The 20,730-nt window shown below is 41.5% G+C and overlaps 1 protein-coding gene across 1 annotated transcript in view; it reads left to right on the plus strand.

Moving 5' to 3' along the window:
- Nucleotides 1-20,730, plus strand: part of ogfrl1 (opioid growth factor receptor-like 1) — a 120,356-nt gene that overhangs the window by 21,707 nt on the left and 77,919 nt on the right. The window contains exons 2-3 of the mRNA XM_028820397.2: nucleotides 19,339-19,425; nucleotides 19,812-19,890. Coding sequence (XP_028676230.2) covers nucleotides 19,339-19,425; nucleotides 19,812-19,890 — 166 coding nt within the window. The remainder of the gene's footprint in view (nucleotides 1-19,338; nucleotides 19,426-19,811; nucleotides 19,891-20,730) is intronic.

A 20,730-nucleotide genomic window follows, 5' to 3' on the forward strand; every position in this document is an offset into this window, starting at 1 on the left:
AAAAGAAAATGACTTTAAATGTCCATAAGTACAAGTTTGATTATCTAAGTTAAATGCTTCCTTATGTTACATATTGTGAAGAGTTCAGTTAATAAATATTGACATAGTGGCTACCACTACCATCTCACGGATCCAGGGCTTTGCGTTTGAGTCCCACGCCCAGTCATTGGCCATGTGGAGTTTCTCCATACTCTCCAAAGACTACCTGTTTTTTTTTCTCCCAGGTGCTCTGGTTTTCTGCTAATTTCACCAAAGGCATGCTGGTTAGGTTAGCAGGCTCTGTGCGAGTGTGGGTGTGTACTTGAGTGAGCCCTGCGCTACACCAGTGACCTGTCCAGAGGTGTTTTTGTGCTTTGCACTCATTGCTGTGTGGATGAGCTACAGCCTCCATAACATGCAATTGGATTAAATAAATCTGAGAATGCTCAGTTAATACTTTAACTGACTTGTTTTATAAGTAGATTTAAAATTTTCCCCGTTATACATTATTAATCCTGGATAAAAAACAAGGATGACAGCCTTTTTTCTATCTGAAATGTTTATTAAATTAAATGCACCTTAAGAAGAAAATTAGCTTGTGATTTGCAGTCACACACAGGGTCAGAAATACCAATTTTAAATGCCTGGCATGAATAAGTACCAGAAATTGAAAATCTCACAATATGCATACATCTAGGACTATCAGTTCTGATGGTTCTTATTAGCTTCAGTCCTTGATCATTTCCCTAGCTGCTGGCACAGAGCATTTTGATTCATCCTTCTAAAAATAATCATTCCATTCAAATTTTATTATAGCTACACCTTTCTGATTTTGTATAATTATTGATCTGTTTTTGCATGTGCATTTTTAAATATAAATGCCAAACCTTAAAATTATGAAAACGATTTTGTTTAGCAGATAAGGGACACTTAATGCAAAATAAACCAATTAATCTTTTGAACTCAGTGCTATATCGTACACCTCCTTTTAGCTATTTTAAGGTGTGCACAATGCTTTGCACAATATACTGTTTAGATGATAACAGTTTTAAAGAAGAAATACTTTTAATTTAAGCAGAGACAGTACAGGACCATTGGCTAAGTTTACGTCCGACAGATTGTAAGGTTACTGAACAGCTAATCATAATAACAAATATTATAACATAACGAAATTGTGTGTGGGTGTGTGTGTACTGTGTGTATATATACAAGAGCCATACCACATGCACTTCAGAACCGGTCATCCACCTGAAGCTACGCATGTTCGGGCCATCTAGGATAAGCTTGGGTTGCTGCCAGAGAAGGTGTTGGTGAGGCCAGCAGGGGGCGATTACCCTTTGGTCTGAATGTGGATCCCAATGCCCCAGTACAGTGATGGGGACACTGAGCTGTAAAAATCATGCCGTTGTTCGGATGAGATGTAAAATTCAGGTCCTGTGATCATTAAAGATCACATGGCATCCTTTCTAAAGAGCAGGGTGTATCCTGATGACCAGGTGAAACTGCCCCCCATGGCCTAGTCATTCTGGTCCGAAGTCATCCCCAGTCTCTAATTGGCTAACTGCCTCTCACCTCTTCATCACCTAATATCTAATGTGTGGTGAGCATACTGGCGCAAAAATGGTTGCCGTCACATCATCCAGATGGAAGGTGCACATTAGTGGTGGTTAAAGTGGCTCCCCACTCACTGAACTGATTTGGGTAGTGAGAAAAGTGCTATTTTACACATACACACAAACGCACACACATATACATACATATACTGTATAAACACATTCTATTAGGTTGTACACATTGCTAGAACTGAGTTGGACCCCCTTTCCTCAGAACAGTTGTAATTTGTCATGACATGGATTCAACATCGAAGTTGGGCTGCGCCGTAAGATGGCTGCACCGACGAGAGCTCCGAGTCATCTCAGCAAAAAGTTATTATTTATTTTCTTACTACTCACTCTTTTTGTGCGTTCTACTTTATCACACTTTCAGTATGACCGGCAAACACTATTGGAATTACGTTCATCAGCCAGTTTGGATTTTACAACAGTTTTTGATATCGCGGACACTGTACTGCCTGGAGCCTTTTGCTTACTCGCGCGACGCCGAAGGAAAACAAAGAGGGGGAAACGCGCCGGAGTTCTGTGCCGAACCCGACAGAGGAACAACAAGCCTCCTCTGCCTAGCATCCTGCTCGCTAATGTTCAGTCTCTGGACAACAAATTAGATGAGCTGCGCGCACGGATAAAGCACCAGAAAGACATCATGAACTGCTGCGTTTTGGCATGCACAGAGACGTGGTTGGAGCCCAGCGTACCTGACTGCGCAGTCACACCAGACGGGTTCACAGTTTATCGGGGAGACAGAACGAAGGACTCAGGCAAGTCAAGGGGAGGGGGTGTGTGCTTTATGGTTAACTCTTCGTGGGCTACGGATGTGTGTGTCTTAAAAACACACTGCTCACCGGTTCTCGAGCTGCTGGCCATTAAAGTTAGACCCTTTTACCTCCCGAGGGAGTTCAGTTCAGTTCTCCTTTCAGTTGTTTACATCCCCCCACAAGCTGATAAAGCTTCAGCTATGGATGAACTGTATGATGTTATCAGTGGACTAGAGAACGCTAACTCAGAAGCAGCATTTATTGTGTTGGGAGACTTTAACAGAGCAAACATGAAGAAAGTTCTCCCTAGATACTATCAGCACATCTCTCCCCCCACAAGAGGTGATCAAACACTGGATCATTGTTACACCTTATTCAAGGACTCCTACAAATCTCTCCCTCGACCAGCTTTTGGAAAATCAGACCATTGCTCTATATTGCTGCTGCCTGCATATAAACAAAGACTTAAACAGGAAAAACCGGTTTACAGGAACATCTACAAATGGGACAGTGAAGCTGAGGGTGTCTTACAGGACTACTTTGAAACAACTGATTGGGAGATGTTTGAGGATGCAGCTGATGGCAACATCAATGAATTCACAGACTCTGTCACAGGATATATCAGCAAGTGCATTGACGATGTTGTCACTAAAACCACCGTTTGCATATATCCTAACCAGAAACCCTGGGTAAATAGGGAGATCCGGGCTAAGCTCAAGGCGCGGACCTCTGCCTTTGGCTCAGGGGACTCTGATGCATACAAAGCAGCCAGATACGACCTCCGGAGGTCCATCAAGAAGGCCAAATGGGACTACAGGGACAAAGTGGAGTCAAGCTACCACAGCTCTGACACCAAGCGCCTGTGGAATGGACTGTGCTGCATCACTGACTATAAAAAGAAAAACACATTCAGTGTTCAGCCCACTGCATGTCTTGCAGAAGAAGCTCAACACTTTCTATGCTCGTTTTGATGCAGCCAACAAAGAACAGGTGCTATATCCTCAAGTGGGCAGTGAGTCTGTCACTCTGATCCTTGAAACATCTGATGTGAGAATGTCCTTCAAAAAGGTCAATCCTCGCAAAGCTCTGGGACCAGATGGCATCCCAGGCCGTGCCCTCAGGGCGTGTGCTGACCAGCTAGCAGGTGTGTTCACCAACATCTTCAATCTCTCCCTGAGGCAGTCAGTGGTTCCCACTTCCTTCAAGACATCCACCATCATTCCTGTCCCAAAGAAACCGGTGGTCTCCTGTCTGAATGACTATTGCCCGGTTGCACTGACATCGCTCATTATGAAGTGCTTCGAGCAACTAGTCAAAGGTTACATCTGCTCCTCCCTCCCTGACACGCTGGATCCTCTCCAATTTGCTTACAGAGCAAACAGATCGACAGAGGATGCCGTTGCGCTAACAATAAACACTGCCCTCACCCACCTGGAAAGAGGAAATACATATGTAAGAATGCTGTTCATAGATTACAGCTCGGCATTCAACACCATCATCCCCTCAAAACTCGTCTTGAAGCTTGACGACCTTGGGTTGGGGACGACCATCTGCAGATGGATTTTCTCTTTCCTCACAAACAGGTCCCAGGTGGTGAGAGTCGGCAAACACACATCCTCATCACTCATTTTAAACACAGGAGCGCCGCAGGGCTGTGTGCTTAGCCCCCTCTTGTATTCCTTGTTCACCCATGACTGTGTTGCAAAACACAGCACAAACACCATCATCAAGTTTGCAGACGACACAACCATCATAGGCCTTATCACTGACAATGATGAGACGGCCTACAGAGAGGAGGTGCTGGCATTGAGTAATTGGTGCCTAGATAACAACTTGTCTCTTAACGTCAGCAAAACCAAGGAGATGATTGTGGACTATCGAAAACAACAAGGCAGAGAACACCAGGCCATCTACATCAGTGGCATAGAAGTTGAAAGGGTCAACAGCTTCAAGTTCCTCGGAGTAAACATCACCAAGGATCTCTCGTGGACCCTTCACATAGACACTGTGGTCAAGAAAGCTCGCCAGCGGCTCTACTTCCTGAGGAGGCTGAGGAAGTTTGGCATGAATGCCAACATCACCTCAAACTTTTACAGGAGTGTGGTCGAGAGTCTGCTAACGGGCTGCATTACCGTCTGGTATGGGAGCTGCTCTGCCAGCAGCCGGAAATCACTACAGAGAGTGGTGAAGGCAGCAGAGCACATCACGGGCAAGAGTCTTCCTGCCATTGAAGACATTTACCTCCATTGGTGCTTGCGTAAGACAAGCAGCATCATAAAGGACCACAGCCATCCAGCACGCCAGCTGTTCTCCTTGTTACCGTCCGGCAGACGATACAGGAGTCTGGCTGCTCGGACTACAAGACTTAAGAACAGCTTTTACCACCAGGCCATTCGACTCCACAACAGCAACACCTGAACACTTACACACACTTACATTACATCTACATTGCACTACTCACACACAAACTGTACCTGTACACACTCTGAATACTGACTGGAACATGCATCTGCACTTTATGGAATATGCATCTGCACTTATAAATCATTATCTGTGCAATAACTGTCATTTGTACTTGCTGCTCATTCAACTCATATTGCTCTATAACTTCTTTTAAAACATACACATTTTATTTTATATGACTTGTTTATTTTTAACTTGTAATCTTTTTTTAAGCTTTATTGGATCTAGGCTGAGTGACTTGTTTTTCTCGTCATACACATTTCATTGTATGTTGACCCTGTGTTAACCTATATATGACAAATAAACCTAAACCTAAACCTAACAAGGTGCTGTAAACATTCCACTGGGATTTTAGCCCAATTTGACATGATAGCATCATGTAGTTGCTAATCTCCCGTTCCACCACATCCCAAAGGTGATTGAGATCTGGTGACTGTGGAGGCCGTTTGAGTCCAGTGAACTCATTGTCATGTTCAAGAAGCCACTTAATAATAATAAATAATAATTCATTACATTTATATAGCGCTTTTCTCAATACTCAAAGCGCTATCCACACAGGGAGGAACCGGGAAGCGAACCCACAATCTTCCACAGTCTCCTTACTGCAAAACAGTAGCACTACCACTGCGCCACCTGTGAGATGATTATCCAGTTGGAAGTAGCCATCAGAAGATTGGTACACTGCATTCATAAAGGGATGGACATGGTCAGCAACAATACTTGGGTAGGCTGTGGCATTTAAACGATGCTCAGGTGGTACTAAGGCACCCAAAGTGTTCCAAGAAAATATCCCCCACACAATTACACCACCACCAGCCTTAACCGTTGACACAAGTCAGGATAGATCTATGCTTTCATGTTGTTGACCCTACCATCTGAATGTTGCAGCAGAAATCGTGATTCATCAGATCAGGCAATGTTTTTCCACTCTTCTGTTGTCCAATTTTAGTGAGCGAATTGTAGCCTTAGTTGCCTGTGGCACCCAGTGTGGTCTGCTGCTGCTGTAGCCCATCTTCTTCAAAGTTTGACGTGTTGTGTTCAGAGATGCTCTTCTGCATTGCTCAGTTGTAATGAGTGATGATTTGAGTTACTGTTGCCTTTCTATCAGCTTAGACCAGTCTGGCTGTTCTCCTCTGACATCTGCCATCAACAAGGCATTTTTGTCCAGGGAACTGCCGCTTACTGGATAGTTCTCCTTTTTCAGACCATTCTCTGTAAACCCTAGAGATGGTTGTGTGTGAAAATCCCAGTAAATCAGCAGTTTCTGAAATACTTTGACCAGGCCATCTGGTACTAACCACCATTTCAAGTTCGAAGTCACTTAAATCACCTTTCTTCCTCATTGTGATGCTTAGTTTGAACTTCAATAGGTTGTCTTGACAATGTCTACAGGCCTAAATGCTATTGAGTTGCTGCTATGTGATTGGCTGGTTAGATATTTGCGTTAACATGGCAGTTGAACAGGAGTACCAAATAAAGTGGCCGGGAACTGTATATGTGTGTGTGTGTGTGTGTATATATATATATATATATATATATATATATATATATATATATATATATATATACATACAGTGGAACCTTGGTTTGCGAGTAACTTGGTTTACGAGTGTTTTGCAAGACAAGCTAAAATTATTAAATTTTGACTTGATAAACGAGCGAGGTCTTGCAATACGAGTAGTATGTATACGCTTTGTCTGCTGAGCGTCATGTGATCACAACTGAGCTAATGGTTCTTCTCTCTCTCTCTCTCGCTGTGGGATTTTGGGCAATCGTCTCCTATTCTCCGTCTGAGTCGGCGTGCCTCACTCATATAGTCAACATCTGTGCGAGCGTATACTGTTTACTACAGCATTGTGACTGTGTGTGTGTGTGTGCGCGCGCGTGTGTGTGTGTGTGTGCTGTGACGTGCAAGTCCCCGTCTTGCACCCCAAAACACAAAGCTGAGTCTCAGTACTTTAGCAACACCAGCTTTATTCAGCTTGACAGCAACAGCAGTTTATTTATTGTAGCGGGATCTGCCACTCTCCTATACACTGACACAGCAGTCAGGCAGGGTTGTGGCCAAGTAGTACTGTGCCCTGCGCATTTATAATGTTCCTTGTATCACCCATCGATGGCAGGCACTTATAGCATGTCCACGATCTTTTTGGATTCGCTTTTACGGTGAACTGCTACAGCGCTGGGAGACTGCGATTGCTTTGGGACACTCTTCCGTGTGTCGTCCCGTTGAGTGGAATCCCACAAGATTTTAGAAACTCACTCACACCAGCCATGATTCTTTTCAAAGGTACAGTTCAGGTTAATTTGTTTTATGTAGTTTTACTTTATATTTTGTATTGATCATTTTTATATGAATAGTTTTGGGTTGTGGAACGAATCATCTGAGTTTCCATTATTTCTTATGGGGAAATTCACTTTGATATACGAGTGCTTTGGACTGCGAGCACGTTTCCGGAACGAATTATGCTTGCAAACTAAGGTTCCACTGTATGTATATGTGTGTATATATATATATATATATATATATATATATATATATATATATATATATATATATATATATAAATATTGTAATAGGAGATGGCACTGGAATGAGGTTCTAGCTGGGAAAGAGGGTGAGCCTATTCTCAGACAGAGCTATAAAATGGATTTATGGGGAGAAAACGTCATTGATTGTATAGTCAGTCCCTTGATATGCTAGATGGCAGCATGCACCCATGAGTACGCCTGCAGGGTATGTTGGGAATTGTAGTCCCATTGGGCAACCCAGCTGGGTGCCATGGGTGCCACCAGGGGGAGATATAGGGTAGAACTGTCCTCACTTTGAGAGGATTTTGTCTGAATCGGATGTGTTTCCACAGTGCAATATTGTAACATAGACTCTAATTGTGCTCTGATTGGTTTCTGCTTATTATGTGGCCCTTTCCCAATTCAATCCTACTTATAACAACATTCAGTTCCCTGTTTGATCACCTTCACAAAAGAAAACCATATACAGTGGAACCTCGAGATACGATCACCTCTGTATACGAGAAATTCAAAATACGAGGAAAGTATGAGCGAAAAATTCAGATCTAAATGCGAGCATTGGCTCGCGTAACGAGCCACGAGCCAGGCTGTGGGTATAGCTCGCGGCTTAGCGAGGGGGCGTGGTAGCAGTTGCGAGCCGCGATCTGCGGTGTCTGCGTTTCTCACTTAAGTGCACAGGTGGGAAACTGCCCACATCCATGATTGTTCCTGTGGCTGATGGGTTGCAGCTGCCATGTCCTCCCCGCATATATAGAGAAGCGCGAGCCGGTTAAGGGGGAGAAGAAGTAAAAGAAAAGAGAGAGAGAGAGAGAGAGAGAGAGCGCGAGCGCGAGCGCACGCAGGCAGGCAGGAAGTCGGTGCGGGAGAGCGAGCGAGCGAGTGCAGGCTCGCGTGTAGCTGAACAGTGAGCTGTACAGGCAAGCCAAACAGCTGAAGCAGGACGGTGTAGAGAAGGTCAGCTGCATTAAGAGTGTCTCGCCTGTTGCAGAGCCCGCAGGTGAGACGCTAACAGAGAAGAAGCACCGGGGATTGTCATCTGTTTTTTAAAGACTGCGTCCTTTTGACGTTTTAACCACGTGTTAAAGGATTGTTATTCTTGTGTATTTTAAACCTCCACTTCACAACTGTTTTAAGGATTATTTATTTAAAGATTTATTGAATGCTCTACTGCACTTTGGACACCTGTTTTGATTCTTTTAATAATCAGTTATTATTTACCAGTGTTATTTATTAAAGGTAGACTACAGTATATATAATTTATCAGTGTTATTTGTTAGGAAAATTGATTTTTATGTTAATATATTTGGGGTGCGGAACGGATTAACTGGATTTCCATTATTTTCAATGGGGAAGTTTGTTCTAGATACGAGAAATTCGCTATACAAGCTCAGTGCTGGAACGAATTAAACTCGTATCTAGAGGTTCCACTGTACCAAGATAGCAGACACAGAGGAGTTGCTTTATAGGGGGCTTGTTGTGTTGCTTACCTGTATACATCAAAATTATGTTTTGCACAGTTTGCATGCTGCACACTTGTACCAAGGCAAATAATTTATTAGTTGCTATGGTTTTGTGATAAACCCTATGACTGGCAGGGTAACAATCTCCTTCAAGCAGAGCACTTCCTCTTCATATGCGCTAATGGCCAGTGTAGGTGGACGTCTACCTCATATGTGTTTTCTGCCATTTTAATGTGGGTGGCGATTCCTTTGTAAACGCTAAAGTGAACGGAAATTGTTTTCGGTTAAAAACACAGTTCTGTTTTAAATGAAAACATAGTAGTGTGGATATAATTTCAGACTGTTGAATCAATCCAAATAATTGTGAGATCGAGCTTGGATAGTGGATTCTCTAAAATACAATCGATTTTTTTTTTATTTGAGAATGCTGAATATGTTACTTGTTTTTTGTCATTTGTGCACTGGTATGTGAAAGAAAACCACTTTATATGCATTTTATGTACAGTATATTAAATATACACTCTTTGTATTGTAAATGGCTACAAAAGTTGGCCTTGACAGGTGTTTTAAGCAAAGGTTTAAAAATGTGTCAAGCCAATGCCAGCTTTGGCCTACCTGTCACCAAGTTTTACTTCCTTTTCTTCCTTTTTAGAAAGAATGGGTGGACTTTTCAAGGATTTTTAAAGTTGTTAGTATTTCAAAGGATAAGAGTCCATGAATAAAAATTGATTTTAACAGCTGCTACATGTGAAATGTTACTTGTGAACAGAAGGTCAGCAGCCAGGATCAGAAACCAAGTGAATGTGTGTAAAGGAGAAGGCAAGGTTATAATCAACATTCAGGCAGAAGTCCAGAAATTCAAAGCTGTCACTAAAGAGAAACATAAGTCTGGGGACGCAGTCAAAAAATACAGTGAAGAGTGTCAAAAACACCAGGATGTCACAAGCTATGTTCGGAGATTGGAGCCTTGAAGGACATTAATGCTTCAAAGGATTCAGGCAAAGAACAAAGACTCTTCTAAAATATCCACATCACGTGATAGTCTTGTGTTAGATTTTACCGGGCAATTCAGAAAGAGAGGCCAAAATATACACGGAGGCCATTGTAAGGGAATGAAAGGGGTGTGACATAATAAGGAGGGAATGTGAATATAATTCGTTTAGGACCTTTAGGAAGCAATAAAGTTGCTGTTCTGGACATTGTTCAGCCCCAAACACTTGCCAATCCATGTAGATCAAGAAAGTCGTATTGTGCTGTGCAGAAGGTGCTTCTGAGTTGACCCTGAATGCAGAATAATACCAAGAGAACCAAGGCAGGTAAATATTTGGGGGTAGGTAAACAGTGAAGGAGTACATCAATACACATTAAAAGAAAACTAAAGAATCCAGAGCTTTCATAATATGTTTAGGAATTTCTGAATACCCATGGGGTAGCCGGTCTACTTGCAAGACTCACAAGAGGTCTGCTTCCTATTTCCCTTTTCTCTGTCCTGAACCACACTAGTCTCCATCCATCATGCCAAGTAAGACTTTGCCACTCACTCTGTTCCACATTCCAAGCTCAAATGCCGGAGAACTGAAGGAGATTTTAATATTAACCTGAAACTGCTTTCATGTCACAGCCTTGAACCATTTCTGGGGACAGAAATGCCCTTTAGGACCCCTCATAGAGCACTCTAAGTAGCTTTTGGCCTCCTTGCATACCTGAACTTCAGTCCTGAATAAAAGGGCAGACTGTGCTGCAGAGGTGCAGCAGTCTAGGCATATAGCAGGATTACCTGCTGCCATCTACTGGCCGGGGTTACTAAAATAATTCTATCTATAGAAGCCCCTTACAATGTCCTCTGAACAATTACAGCCAAGGGTCCTTAGATAATTTGTTAAGTTGCCATCCTTGACAGGACATGTTAAAGTCGTGGCCCATCCAGAACAGTGTATTATAAATTATAATTAGGAGTAAAACCATCTCTAATGTTACATTATATGCAAAGAAAATGAAAACTTCCTGCTGTTTTGCCGTCATTGAACATTCCAGATCATCTCTCAGTCTGTGCTCCAAATCATTCTTATGCTGGTTTGCTCACTGGACCATGAATGAAAGTAAGTGTGTAAGAGCAGGAAAGTAACCAGCTGAATTTGCAAACCAAAAGCTTGGAATACATTTTCTCTTGTTGTTTGATAAGCTAACACTTCATCTAAACTGCTGAAGAGACACCTTCACCGTTTGTCTTTTTGTTGATATTTTCTTCCAGAAAGGTGAGATTGTTTTTTGTTTTGCTCAGTGTTATGCCAATGAAGCATTTTAATTAAATTATTCATTCATTGAAGGTTGTATAAATAAAATACTGTTTTCTGTGTATGAAGTGACTGGCATAATGCTTGATGACTAATCGGACACAAAAGTAAACGTTCTGTGATAAGTCATCTGGTAGAAAAAAACACCTAAGACATAATAGACATCAAGGTGGTTGTGAAATTGTTACAAAAAGCAGAAGTCCTCATATCTAACTAACATCACCATTTCAAATACTGTAGAATAAAGTGTCAGAAATCTAGTCATTTTAGGGAAAAAAGCTATTATTACCCTTACAGAGGCAGGCAGATGGCAAAGCAGCTTTAAAACACAAACCAGAAGCTTCATAAATATTTTCTACCCCTAAGCAGTATGTGTCTTGCACAGCTGGACCACTCAGCTATCCATTCATAGTGAACTAGTCAAACAGAATACTTTTTACATTACATATACTTTTATCTTTGCTTTTCTATACCGTTTTGATTGGTACATTGTACAGTTGTAATCTCTGCATATGTTTATTTTCTTTTGTATTTTTGGAACTGAGAGAACATCCATCCATCCATCCATTCTCCAACCCGCTGAATCCGAACACAGGGTCACGGGGGTCTGCTGGAGCCAATCCCAGCCAACACAGGGCACAAGGCAGGGAATCAATCCTGGGCAGGGTGCCAACCCACCGCAGGCTGAGAGAACATGTGAAATAAATCAGAATTGTGATGAGTTACCTCTGTTGGGGTGCAAATGTGAATTTCTGGAATTGACAACAGCTTGCCATGGTTGCAATCCAAGGAAGACGTGCTGGGAGTTGTTACTCATGGCAGTCAATCAAAGGTTAAGGGAGTTTTACACTCACAGAGCAAGTTATTGGCAACACTATCCAAATACTGGGCAGGACCTCCATTTTCTGTTGAAAACAGCCTCAGTTCTTCATGGCATGGAGATGTTCGAAACATTCCTTTGAGACTCTGTGGTCCAGTTGGAAAGAGTGCATGACACAAGTTCTGCAGATTTGTCAGCTACACATTCATGTTGCAACTCTCCTGTTCTTCTACCACATTCCAAAGGTATTCTATTGAATTCAGATCTGGTGACTAGGAAGGCCGCTGAAGAACACTTGGCTCATTGTTAATGTATTTAGTGTATTGCTAGTGTATTTAGTAATCAGTATAATTTATATGTGTATTTTACTGAGGATTGTTCACACCGCTCTGCGCCTACACTCTGAAGAGCGCTATACAAAAAATAAGTTGTATTATCATTTTGAGATGGCTTGTTTTGTGACATGGTGCATTATAATGCTGAAAGTAGCCATGAAGATGAGTAAATAGTGGCCATGAAGGGATTCACATTTTTTTTTATTTCACCTTATACAATTTCTTGTATTAGAAATTTGTTAGTTTTCACATAACCCTTTGGGTCAGAGCACAGGGTCAGCCATTGTACAGCGCCCCTGGAGCAATTACAGGTTAAGGGTCTTGCTCAAGGGCCCAGCAAAATAGGATCTCTTTTGGCAGAGCCACCACTCTGCCCTGTTGTCATCAGTAATACTCAAATAGTCTGTGGCATTCAAGCAATGTTTAATTGGCATCAATAGGCCCAAAGTATGCCAAGAAAAAATTCCCCACAACATTCCATGACCACCACCAGCATGAGCTATTGACACAGGGCACTTTGGGTGCATAGATTCATGCCTTGCCTACTTCTGACCCCCATCATCTGTGTGCCTCAGCATAAATCGAGGTTCATCAGACCAGGCTATACTTTTCCAGTTTTAAGCTGTCCAATTTTGTTGAGCATGTATGCCACTGCAGCCTCAACTTTCTGTTCTTAGCTGACTGGAGTAGAACTCGACGTGGTCTTTCTGCTGTTGTAGCCCATCTGCCTCAAGGTTCCACATGTTGTGCATTCTGAGATTCTTTTCCGCTCACCACAGTTGGTTATCTGAGTAACCGTAGACTTTCTGTCATCTCAACCCAGTCTGTCCATTCTCCTCTGACTTAACTTATCGACAAAGCATTTCCTTTTGCAGAACTGCCGTTCACTTGACATTTTTTTGTTTTGCACCATTCGGAGTACACTCTAGAGACTGTTGTGTGTGAACATCCTAGGAGATCAGAAATTCTCAGTCTGTTTAGCACCACAAATCAGGCCACGGTACAAATCACTGAGGTCACAATTGTTTTCCCATTCTGGTATTTGATGTGAAGGTTAACTGAAGCTCCTGACCTGTATCTGCAGGATTTTATGGATTGCACTGCTGCCACAGCATTGGCTGATGAGATAATTGCGTGGATAAGCAGGTATAAAGGTTTTCCTAAAAAAATTCTCAGTGAGTGTTGTCACACACATGTGCATCTGAAGGGCTCACAAAGGGATAATTCAATGCCAGACCAGGGGGTGGCAGAGTGCACTAATTCTTCCTCTTTTTCATCAGCAGACCAACCATGGGAAATTTCGCCTGGACTAGATGATGTCACTTCTGGTCCCTGCTCCAATGACATCACTTCCCCTGCCTGGCTTTAAAACTGCCATATTTGCCTGTCTGTGTTGTTCTGTTGTTGGACTGAAGTTGAACCAAATTGAACCAAACTGTCATCGTTGGTAGCCTATTTCAAGTATACGGGCGGCTGCCCCCAAACCTTTTCCTGTGTTTGTCGGATCCTCTCACAGTGTATATTCGAAAATGTAATTTCTTTCTTGCCTTTCTTGATTATGTTCTTGTTTTATTTACAATGGGAATTTCTTAGTCACCAAAGAAGACCTTATTTAAATACTGTATAATATTTTAACTGGCACCTGCTTCTTTGCAAGCATTTTGCCTTTGGAATGCAAACCCCCGTCAGTTTTAAGATTGACTTATAATTAAAAAGAATGTTGGATGTTGAAGAAAGTGTTAAAATAGTATTCATATAATATATTCTTAGTAAACAGGGTTGCTTGCTGCCTTTCACTTGTTGCTTCTGGAACAGAAAAAAGTTGAAGCAAAATCTTTCTCTATGCATGCATAAACTTCAGCAGCCCACTGTGTATTGTTCATATAATATTCAAGTTACACACGCAGTCTCATCCAAAAAATACCAATTTTCCATACTTTCCTAGTTTCATACCCCACCTGTTTTAAGCAGTGCTTTTTGCAGGCTCAAGTCTCTGTATGACAAAGTGTTTCATTTTACCTTTAAAGTACTGAAGTTGTTGTTCCTTAAAAATTTAATTCAAGTGATTGTATTTAATTAAACCCCAACTGAACCTCTAAGACAAGAAACACCTTTATTATTTAAGCCATTGTTAATGTTAAAAACCTTTTTGTCTTATTTTAATTAGGTACACAACACAATTAAATTAAAGAAGATTGTATACAGTAAGTTTATATATAAAATACCATGTACTTTTTTCCTATCTAATATACAGTATTTATAACAAATTCAAAGTATAAGTAATTAAGGAAGCAGACCTTAGCATCCTGCAGCACTGCTACCGAGAGTCTGCCCTTCTCCTCCGTCTTCAAAGCAGGAATATCTGACTTATTCAGTCCTCGGGGTGTTTTTTGATCAAATCCTAGACAAATCTGTTAATTCTTTTTTTCTGTTTTTAAACGCCCCCAGCTTTAGCAGGACACTCTGCTTAACGTTATTTTGTGATAGCACTGCAGTCATCTTCTGTACTTTCATATTTCCTCATCCTTAATTTAATATCAGTATCTAAAATGCAGTCATACTTAAAGAAAGTGCATTTCCCTGTGTAATTGCATTTTCATGATTGTTATTTTTGGTTACAATTAGAAAAGGGTCACAAACATAGCTACTTATCATTCTAAAGTGAAGTAAATATTTCCGAGCATGGAGGTAGTTCATGATACGTCAGAGGCAAAGGGGTTGCTTAAACTGCAGCCCTCCGACAAGGACCCTGTCCTTGTGGCTTTATATGTTTGAAGTGATCTTAGCCCAAGCCTTTGCTGGTGGACCGAGGTGGCTTGTTTTCTTGACAACTGACTGATGTTGGCTAACTGAAAATACTGCTGCTAGAGGTTTGGTATTAACCATACGCAGTGATTTCAAAGCTCCTGAGATGGCTGGCCATACCAGTATTTCTTTTAAAGACCATGCTTTTGACTCTCTCCCTAAAATGTAAAACATTTTAAAACCCAGAGTAACTATCTATATAGCCAGTGTCATGTGTGTACACCAGAGGATCGCCTCCCGGGCTCAACTAAGGTATGTGGTACCACATTAGGATGAGAGGGGGCAATGTCACTGGCAGTGTTGTCTCCTTTTTCCCTCACAGCTTCAAGACACTTCTGTTTAAGGCAACCAAACCAAGGAACCCCCGGCCCTCCTGGGCTCCTCAGTATAAAAGGGAGCCGATCCTGGAAAGTGGTGTCTCATTTTCGACCCGACTACTAGACAGAGAGAAAGTGTGTGTCCTGTTATATAGACCACTATAACGTAGGACTTGTCCCGATGACAGAGTTAGAATTAAAGGGGGTTTTGCCCGGTTGGTACCCCAAGCATTTGGAAATTGCCCTGCCTCATCATTCGACCCACCACACCAGGCTATCTGCTGTTTCTTAGATTTGTTTCCTGAATCTCTCTCTTGCTCCTGGCATTGTTGTGTAAAAGTCTCAGTCTTGGCTTCAGCCTTTTGAACAGCATCCATCCATCCATCCATTTTCCAACCCGCTGAATCCGAACACAGGGTCACGGGGGTCTGCTGGAGCCAATCCCAGCCAACACAGGGCACAAGGCAGGAACCAATCCTGGGCAGGGTGCCAACCCACCGCAGCTTTTGAACAGCATTCTTATGTTAACTCTATCATGCTTCATCTTTATGTTATACTAGCTGTGCCCTGCAGCTCTGCCCACACATTAGTGAAAAAGGACAGTGAGGAGGGCCCTGCCCGGCTCCCCACTGCTGACGTCACGCTTCCCCCTCCCCACAGCCTCTGTCTTGGATTAGCACAAATATATCACTCCTGCAAGCAAACTATGATTCTTTGCGTGATGAGAGAAGTTGCAAAATCAACCAGAATGTTCAAGCAAATTATAGAAAAAAACGATCTAAATCCGTGAAGTACACTAGCTAAGCAGAGGTAAAGTACATGCCCCGAGGATGGAGCGTGAGTGAGGAGGGCCCCGCCCCTCAGCCCGCAGCACGTCTCTCAGATTCGCGCAAATAAATCAGTGCCACAAGTGAACTATGATACATAGTGTGATGAGAGCAGCTGCAAAATCAACCGGAATGTTCAAGTAAATTATAGAAAAAAAAACGATCTAAATCTGTTAAGTAGTTCTCTTGTGAAAAGTGGACAGACATACAGAAAGACAGACGTTGGATTTTATATATATATATATATATATATATATATATATATATATATATATATATATATATATATATATATATATAGAGAGAGAGAGAGAGATTTGACTTTGTACTATCCTGTCCTGCTAATTTTACTCCGGATTCCAGTAATATACACTTGAATTGTGTTGTTTGTTTCATCTTGCAATGCTGTTTTGCCTCAAGAGGTGCTTTGTAATTGTACGAGTATGACAATAATTATCCATCCATCCTGCCATCCATTTTCATATTTGCTTATCCTGAGCAGGGTGGCGGGTACTCCTGTTTTCTCACACAGTCCAAAGACATGCAGATTAGGTGAACTGGCTTTGCCCGAGTGTGTGTTTTTTTGTTTATGTGTGTGTGTATGTGCCGGCACCCAGTCCAGGGGTCATTCCTGCCTACAAACCCCTTGATATTTGCTGCTCCCTCAACAGTAATTATGTAAAATTAAATTCGATTCTATCCCTTGCAACCTTATATCAGAATAAGCAGCTTTGAAAAATGACCAGGTTAGTTCACCTCCTGTCAGGCAGTATGGTTTAATGGATGAAAGGATGAATAAGAGTCACAGTGATGCAGGTTTAGTCAGTTCATCTGCCTGTGTACCTCGACAGATACAATGAAAATCACCATTTCAGTCTAAACAAATGGAGATTAGGGAATCCATTCCCAGATTCCCAGACATTTTTCATTCCCACATTCCCAGGAATGAAACTGCTGGAATTCCTGAGTAAACAGGAATGGCCAAGCTTGCATATATAGCGTGTAAAAATCAATCAAGAAATAACAGAGTTATAGTTGAAAATAATTAAGGTGGCACCATTGCTGCAGCTTGCACTTCATCAGACAACAGCTTTGAACAGCAACTTGAAATTGAAATGCGTCAGTCTGTTGCATCCGCATTATCTGTGCCAAGAAACTTGCCATCACAGAATGATGACAAGAAACTGGATGCATCAGTAAAAGCTGAAACGCCGGTGTTTCAGAGCAATGGCAAGCGCGGCGTTGTTTAAAACAAGTGTATCAGTATCTGATGACTGCGCCGCCTACTTCAGTGGAGGCAGAGCGTGCTTTCTCAGCGGCTGGCGTACTCTGCACAAAGGTGCGCTCTCGTCTGGACGACCGCACGCTGGAAACGTAGTGCTTTCTACGCTCTTATTACCACAACTAAAGATACATGTACTTATATGACAGCATGAACTGCTTGTAGGTAAGGTTAGTCTTTTATTGGTGTCAACATATTGTAGTAGTTTTATTAAAAATAAATGTCAGTCATTCTAAAACCGTTCACATGTGAGATGCCCGTGCACTGTGTCATCCCCGGGAGCACGGGATTCCCAGGAATGACATGCGGGATTCCCGAATTCCCGGGAATGGATAAACCTGTCCGGGAATGGATTCCCTAATGGAGACTAAGTGGTGAGTTAATTAAAGTTTTCTAAATTATGAGAGGAAATAGTCCAGTGGACCCAAGCTGTAACATTTATACGAATTTTATTCTTAAGGTTCCAACCATGTTTCTGTGTTCTTCTTGAACTCATTTTAAAGTTTTATTTCATTCAGAGGACCATAGGCATGTGGAATAAACTACCAAGTAGTGTGTTGGAGAGTAAGACTTTAGGGGCCATCAGAAGCAGACCTGATGTTATTTTGGAGCAGTTATTTGGACATGACTGGCGAGATTTGTTAGACTGAATGGCCTGTTCTTGTCAACATTTTTCTGATGTTCAAATGTAAAGTATGAAATGTTCTAGGATTGTGTTCACAATGAAATGTATGGTGTAGAAACAAAACATGCAAAAATTGTTTGATTTCTTATTTGGATGCAGAGGTATTCATTCATGAATTTTAATATCTGAGCAATTCAGGGCTGTGGCAAATTCATATACTATATATGTTCCAATTGTCATTTTATTCTTAAACTATAATAGGGAAATGGCCGTTTATTAAAATTTGCTCAATGGTACAGTGCCTGTCAAAACTCATTTGGAGCCCTAGACAGGTCTGACGGACATCGTCCCTCATTGTTCATAGTAGTCATTACTCTTAGACTCAATAACCTGTCCCCCCCCCTCGTCGTCTGGAGAGCACACCCTTACAATAGCACAAATGGCACCCCCTTATGCATATTCCACGGTCTTCAGAGCGCACAATCCTTGGTGTACAGAGTGTCCGCACTTTTACTTTGATTAACGGCACCCACCAAGTACCATCAGAGTTCGACGACCCTCCCCTATCGGATTTCCAAGCGCACACGACTTCAGAAACACAAACAACACCCCTTTGTATACATGGCACCGACATTATTATCAGACTTCTGTGATCCAGGATGGGGACCACTTCGGTGTCCAGAGTGTGCGCCACTTAAGTTTCATAAATGGCACCCTAAACAGCCTCCTATGTCATCTAATGAATTGAGTCTGTTTCGATCTGTTTAGGAATCTCTGTTCAGTTGATACGCTAGTCCTTACGTTCCCCCCCTCTTTGTGCTTCTTGTTGCCATTGTTCATCAGACATTGCAGCCCACTTGTGGACGCTGGAAAACATTACATCCAGGCATCTTTTTTTGTTTTCTATAGATAGGCAGAGGCAGTAGATGTCAAACAATATTGCAGTGATTTTTGTAGACTTGTGTAATGTGCACATACCTGTATTTACAATAATCTGAGTACTAACAGGAAAATGAATACAGCCAAGCAAGGACAGTAATTTGTGTGATTAAAAATTGTTTTGTTATTTTAAGCAATATAACCAATTACTCCAGTTCACCTCAAAAAGAAAAGGGAAATGCAGAAGCAAAACTTAGTAGGAGGAAGAAACCAGCTCTATTATGAAAGTATTCTGACTTTTGTTTGTTTGTTGCATTGTTTAAAATCCGCTTTTAATTGTCGTTTACAGAGCGATGACGCACAGGAGTCTGCACCCAGACTGAAAAGAAGCTTTTATGCAGCCAAAGATTTATATAAGTATCGCCATAGTTATCCTGTGAGTATTTTAGCTGTACATGTCTTTTATGTAAATGTGAATGCACTGCATATTTTTAAAATGTCAGTCTCTAACTGTTGGGTTCAGTGTCTGTAATAAAACTGTCCCTGAAGAAGATCAACACTGAATACTTGGAACGTCTTTTACAGCTTCCTTCATTATTATTCATCACTTTTTTTCTTGTCAGGTCTGCACTTGTCTTTCGCTTGTAAGGTGGAACTGATAGTTCCTCAGCTCTCAACATCATTATTCCTCATAGTGAGCCAAAACCTGTGTTAATATTTATGTGATCAATTTGTATACTTTTGAAATTTTATGTTTGTTATTTTGTCATTTGCATGCTAATATTAAATAAGAATTTAAAATATTTTTTTTCACTCTAACAGAATTACAGAGAATCAAGACAAGTTAGTGAATTCCAAAACTTGAGATTTTACTTAAACAAGATTCCATTAGTTCCTGATGGTAAGTACTCTGCACTGTTTTGTTCTGCCCTTCAATAGAAACAAATTCACGAATAATAGATAGACAGTACTGAGGTTTTGGGAAATATCTCTTACACTGCATTATTACTATATAATGTGATAGTTAATGCATAGGCAGGCAAGGAGGGTTACATAGGTCTAATGGTGTTGGGCAAGGATCCAGAGAAGAGAAAAACCTGCAGATGCCAGTCAGTATTCATTTGCAGCAAAAAAGAAAACCTGTGGGATGGCACTTTATGTTCAGTGGATGCACTGGATGCCCAAAAATTGCAATATACAGAGGCACTAGCGCAGGAGAGAGGTGTAACAAGACAAGAAATGTCAAGGATTTCCCAAATATGGATACCCCTACAATGAAGAGAAAGTGAAGTCATTGAAGATAGATAGCCATTTTGCCTCTTTAAGGATGCAGGTCAGTAAGACTACCAGGAAGCCAGTGGTAATAATAATAATAATAATAATACATTTTATTCATATAGCGCCTTTCCCATGCTCAAGGCACTTACAGAATATAGTAAAGAACGGCAGCGTATACAGTATATAGCATTGTACAAACCAGATAAATAAATAAAGAATAATTAAGACAGTGAATTAAAATGGTAATTCAGTAAAATTCCAGCCTGCTGGTAGACAGCACACAAAATAAGTGTGGAAGGACTGTGTTAGATCTTTGGGAAGAACTGCCCAACACCTGCCAAAGAGACTTACTGTAGATCTTTGAATGGTCAGGGGTGAAGCGACTACAGGAGAAGAAGGAAGTCCTGGTTTCTTGGTTTCCATATGGCAAAAACAGAGTTGTCCTTAACTCCACATGTGATTC

The sequence above is a fragment of the Erpetoichthys calabaricus genome, chromosome 15 (genome assembly GCF_900747795.2).
Source record: "Erpetoichthys calabaricus chromosome 15, fErpCal1.3, whole genome shotgun sequence".
Classification (NCBI taxonomy): domain Eukaryota; kingdom Metazoa; phylum Chordata; class Cladistia; order Polypteriformes; family Polypteridae; genus Erpetoichthys; species Erpetoichthys calabaricus.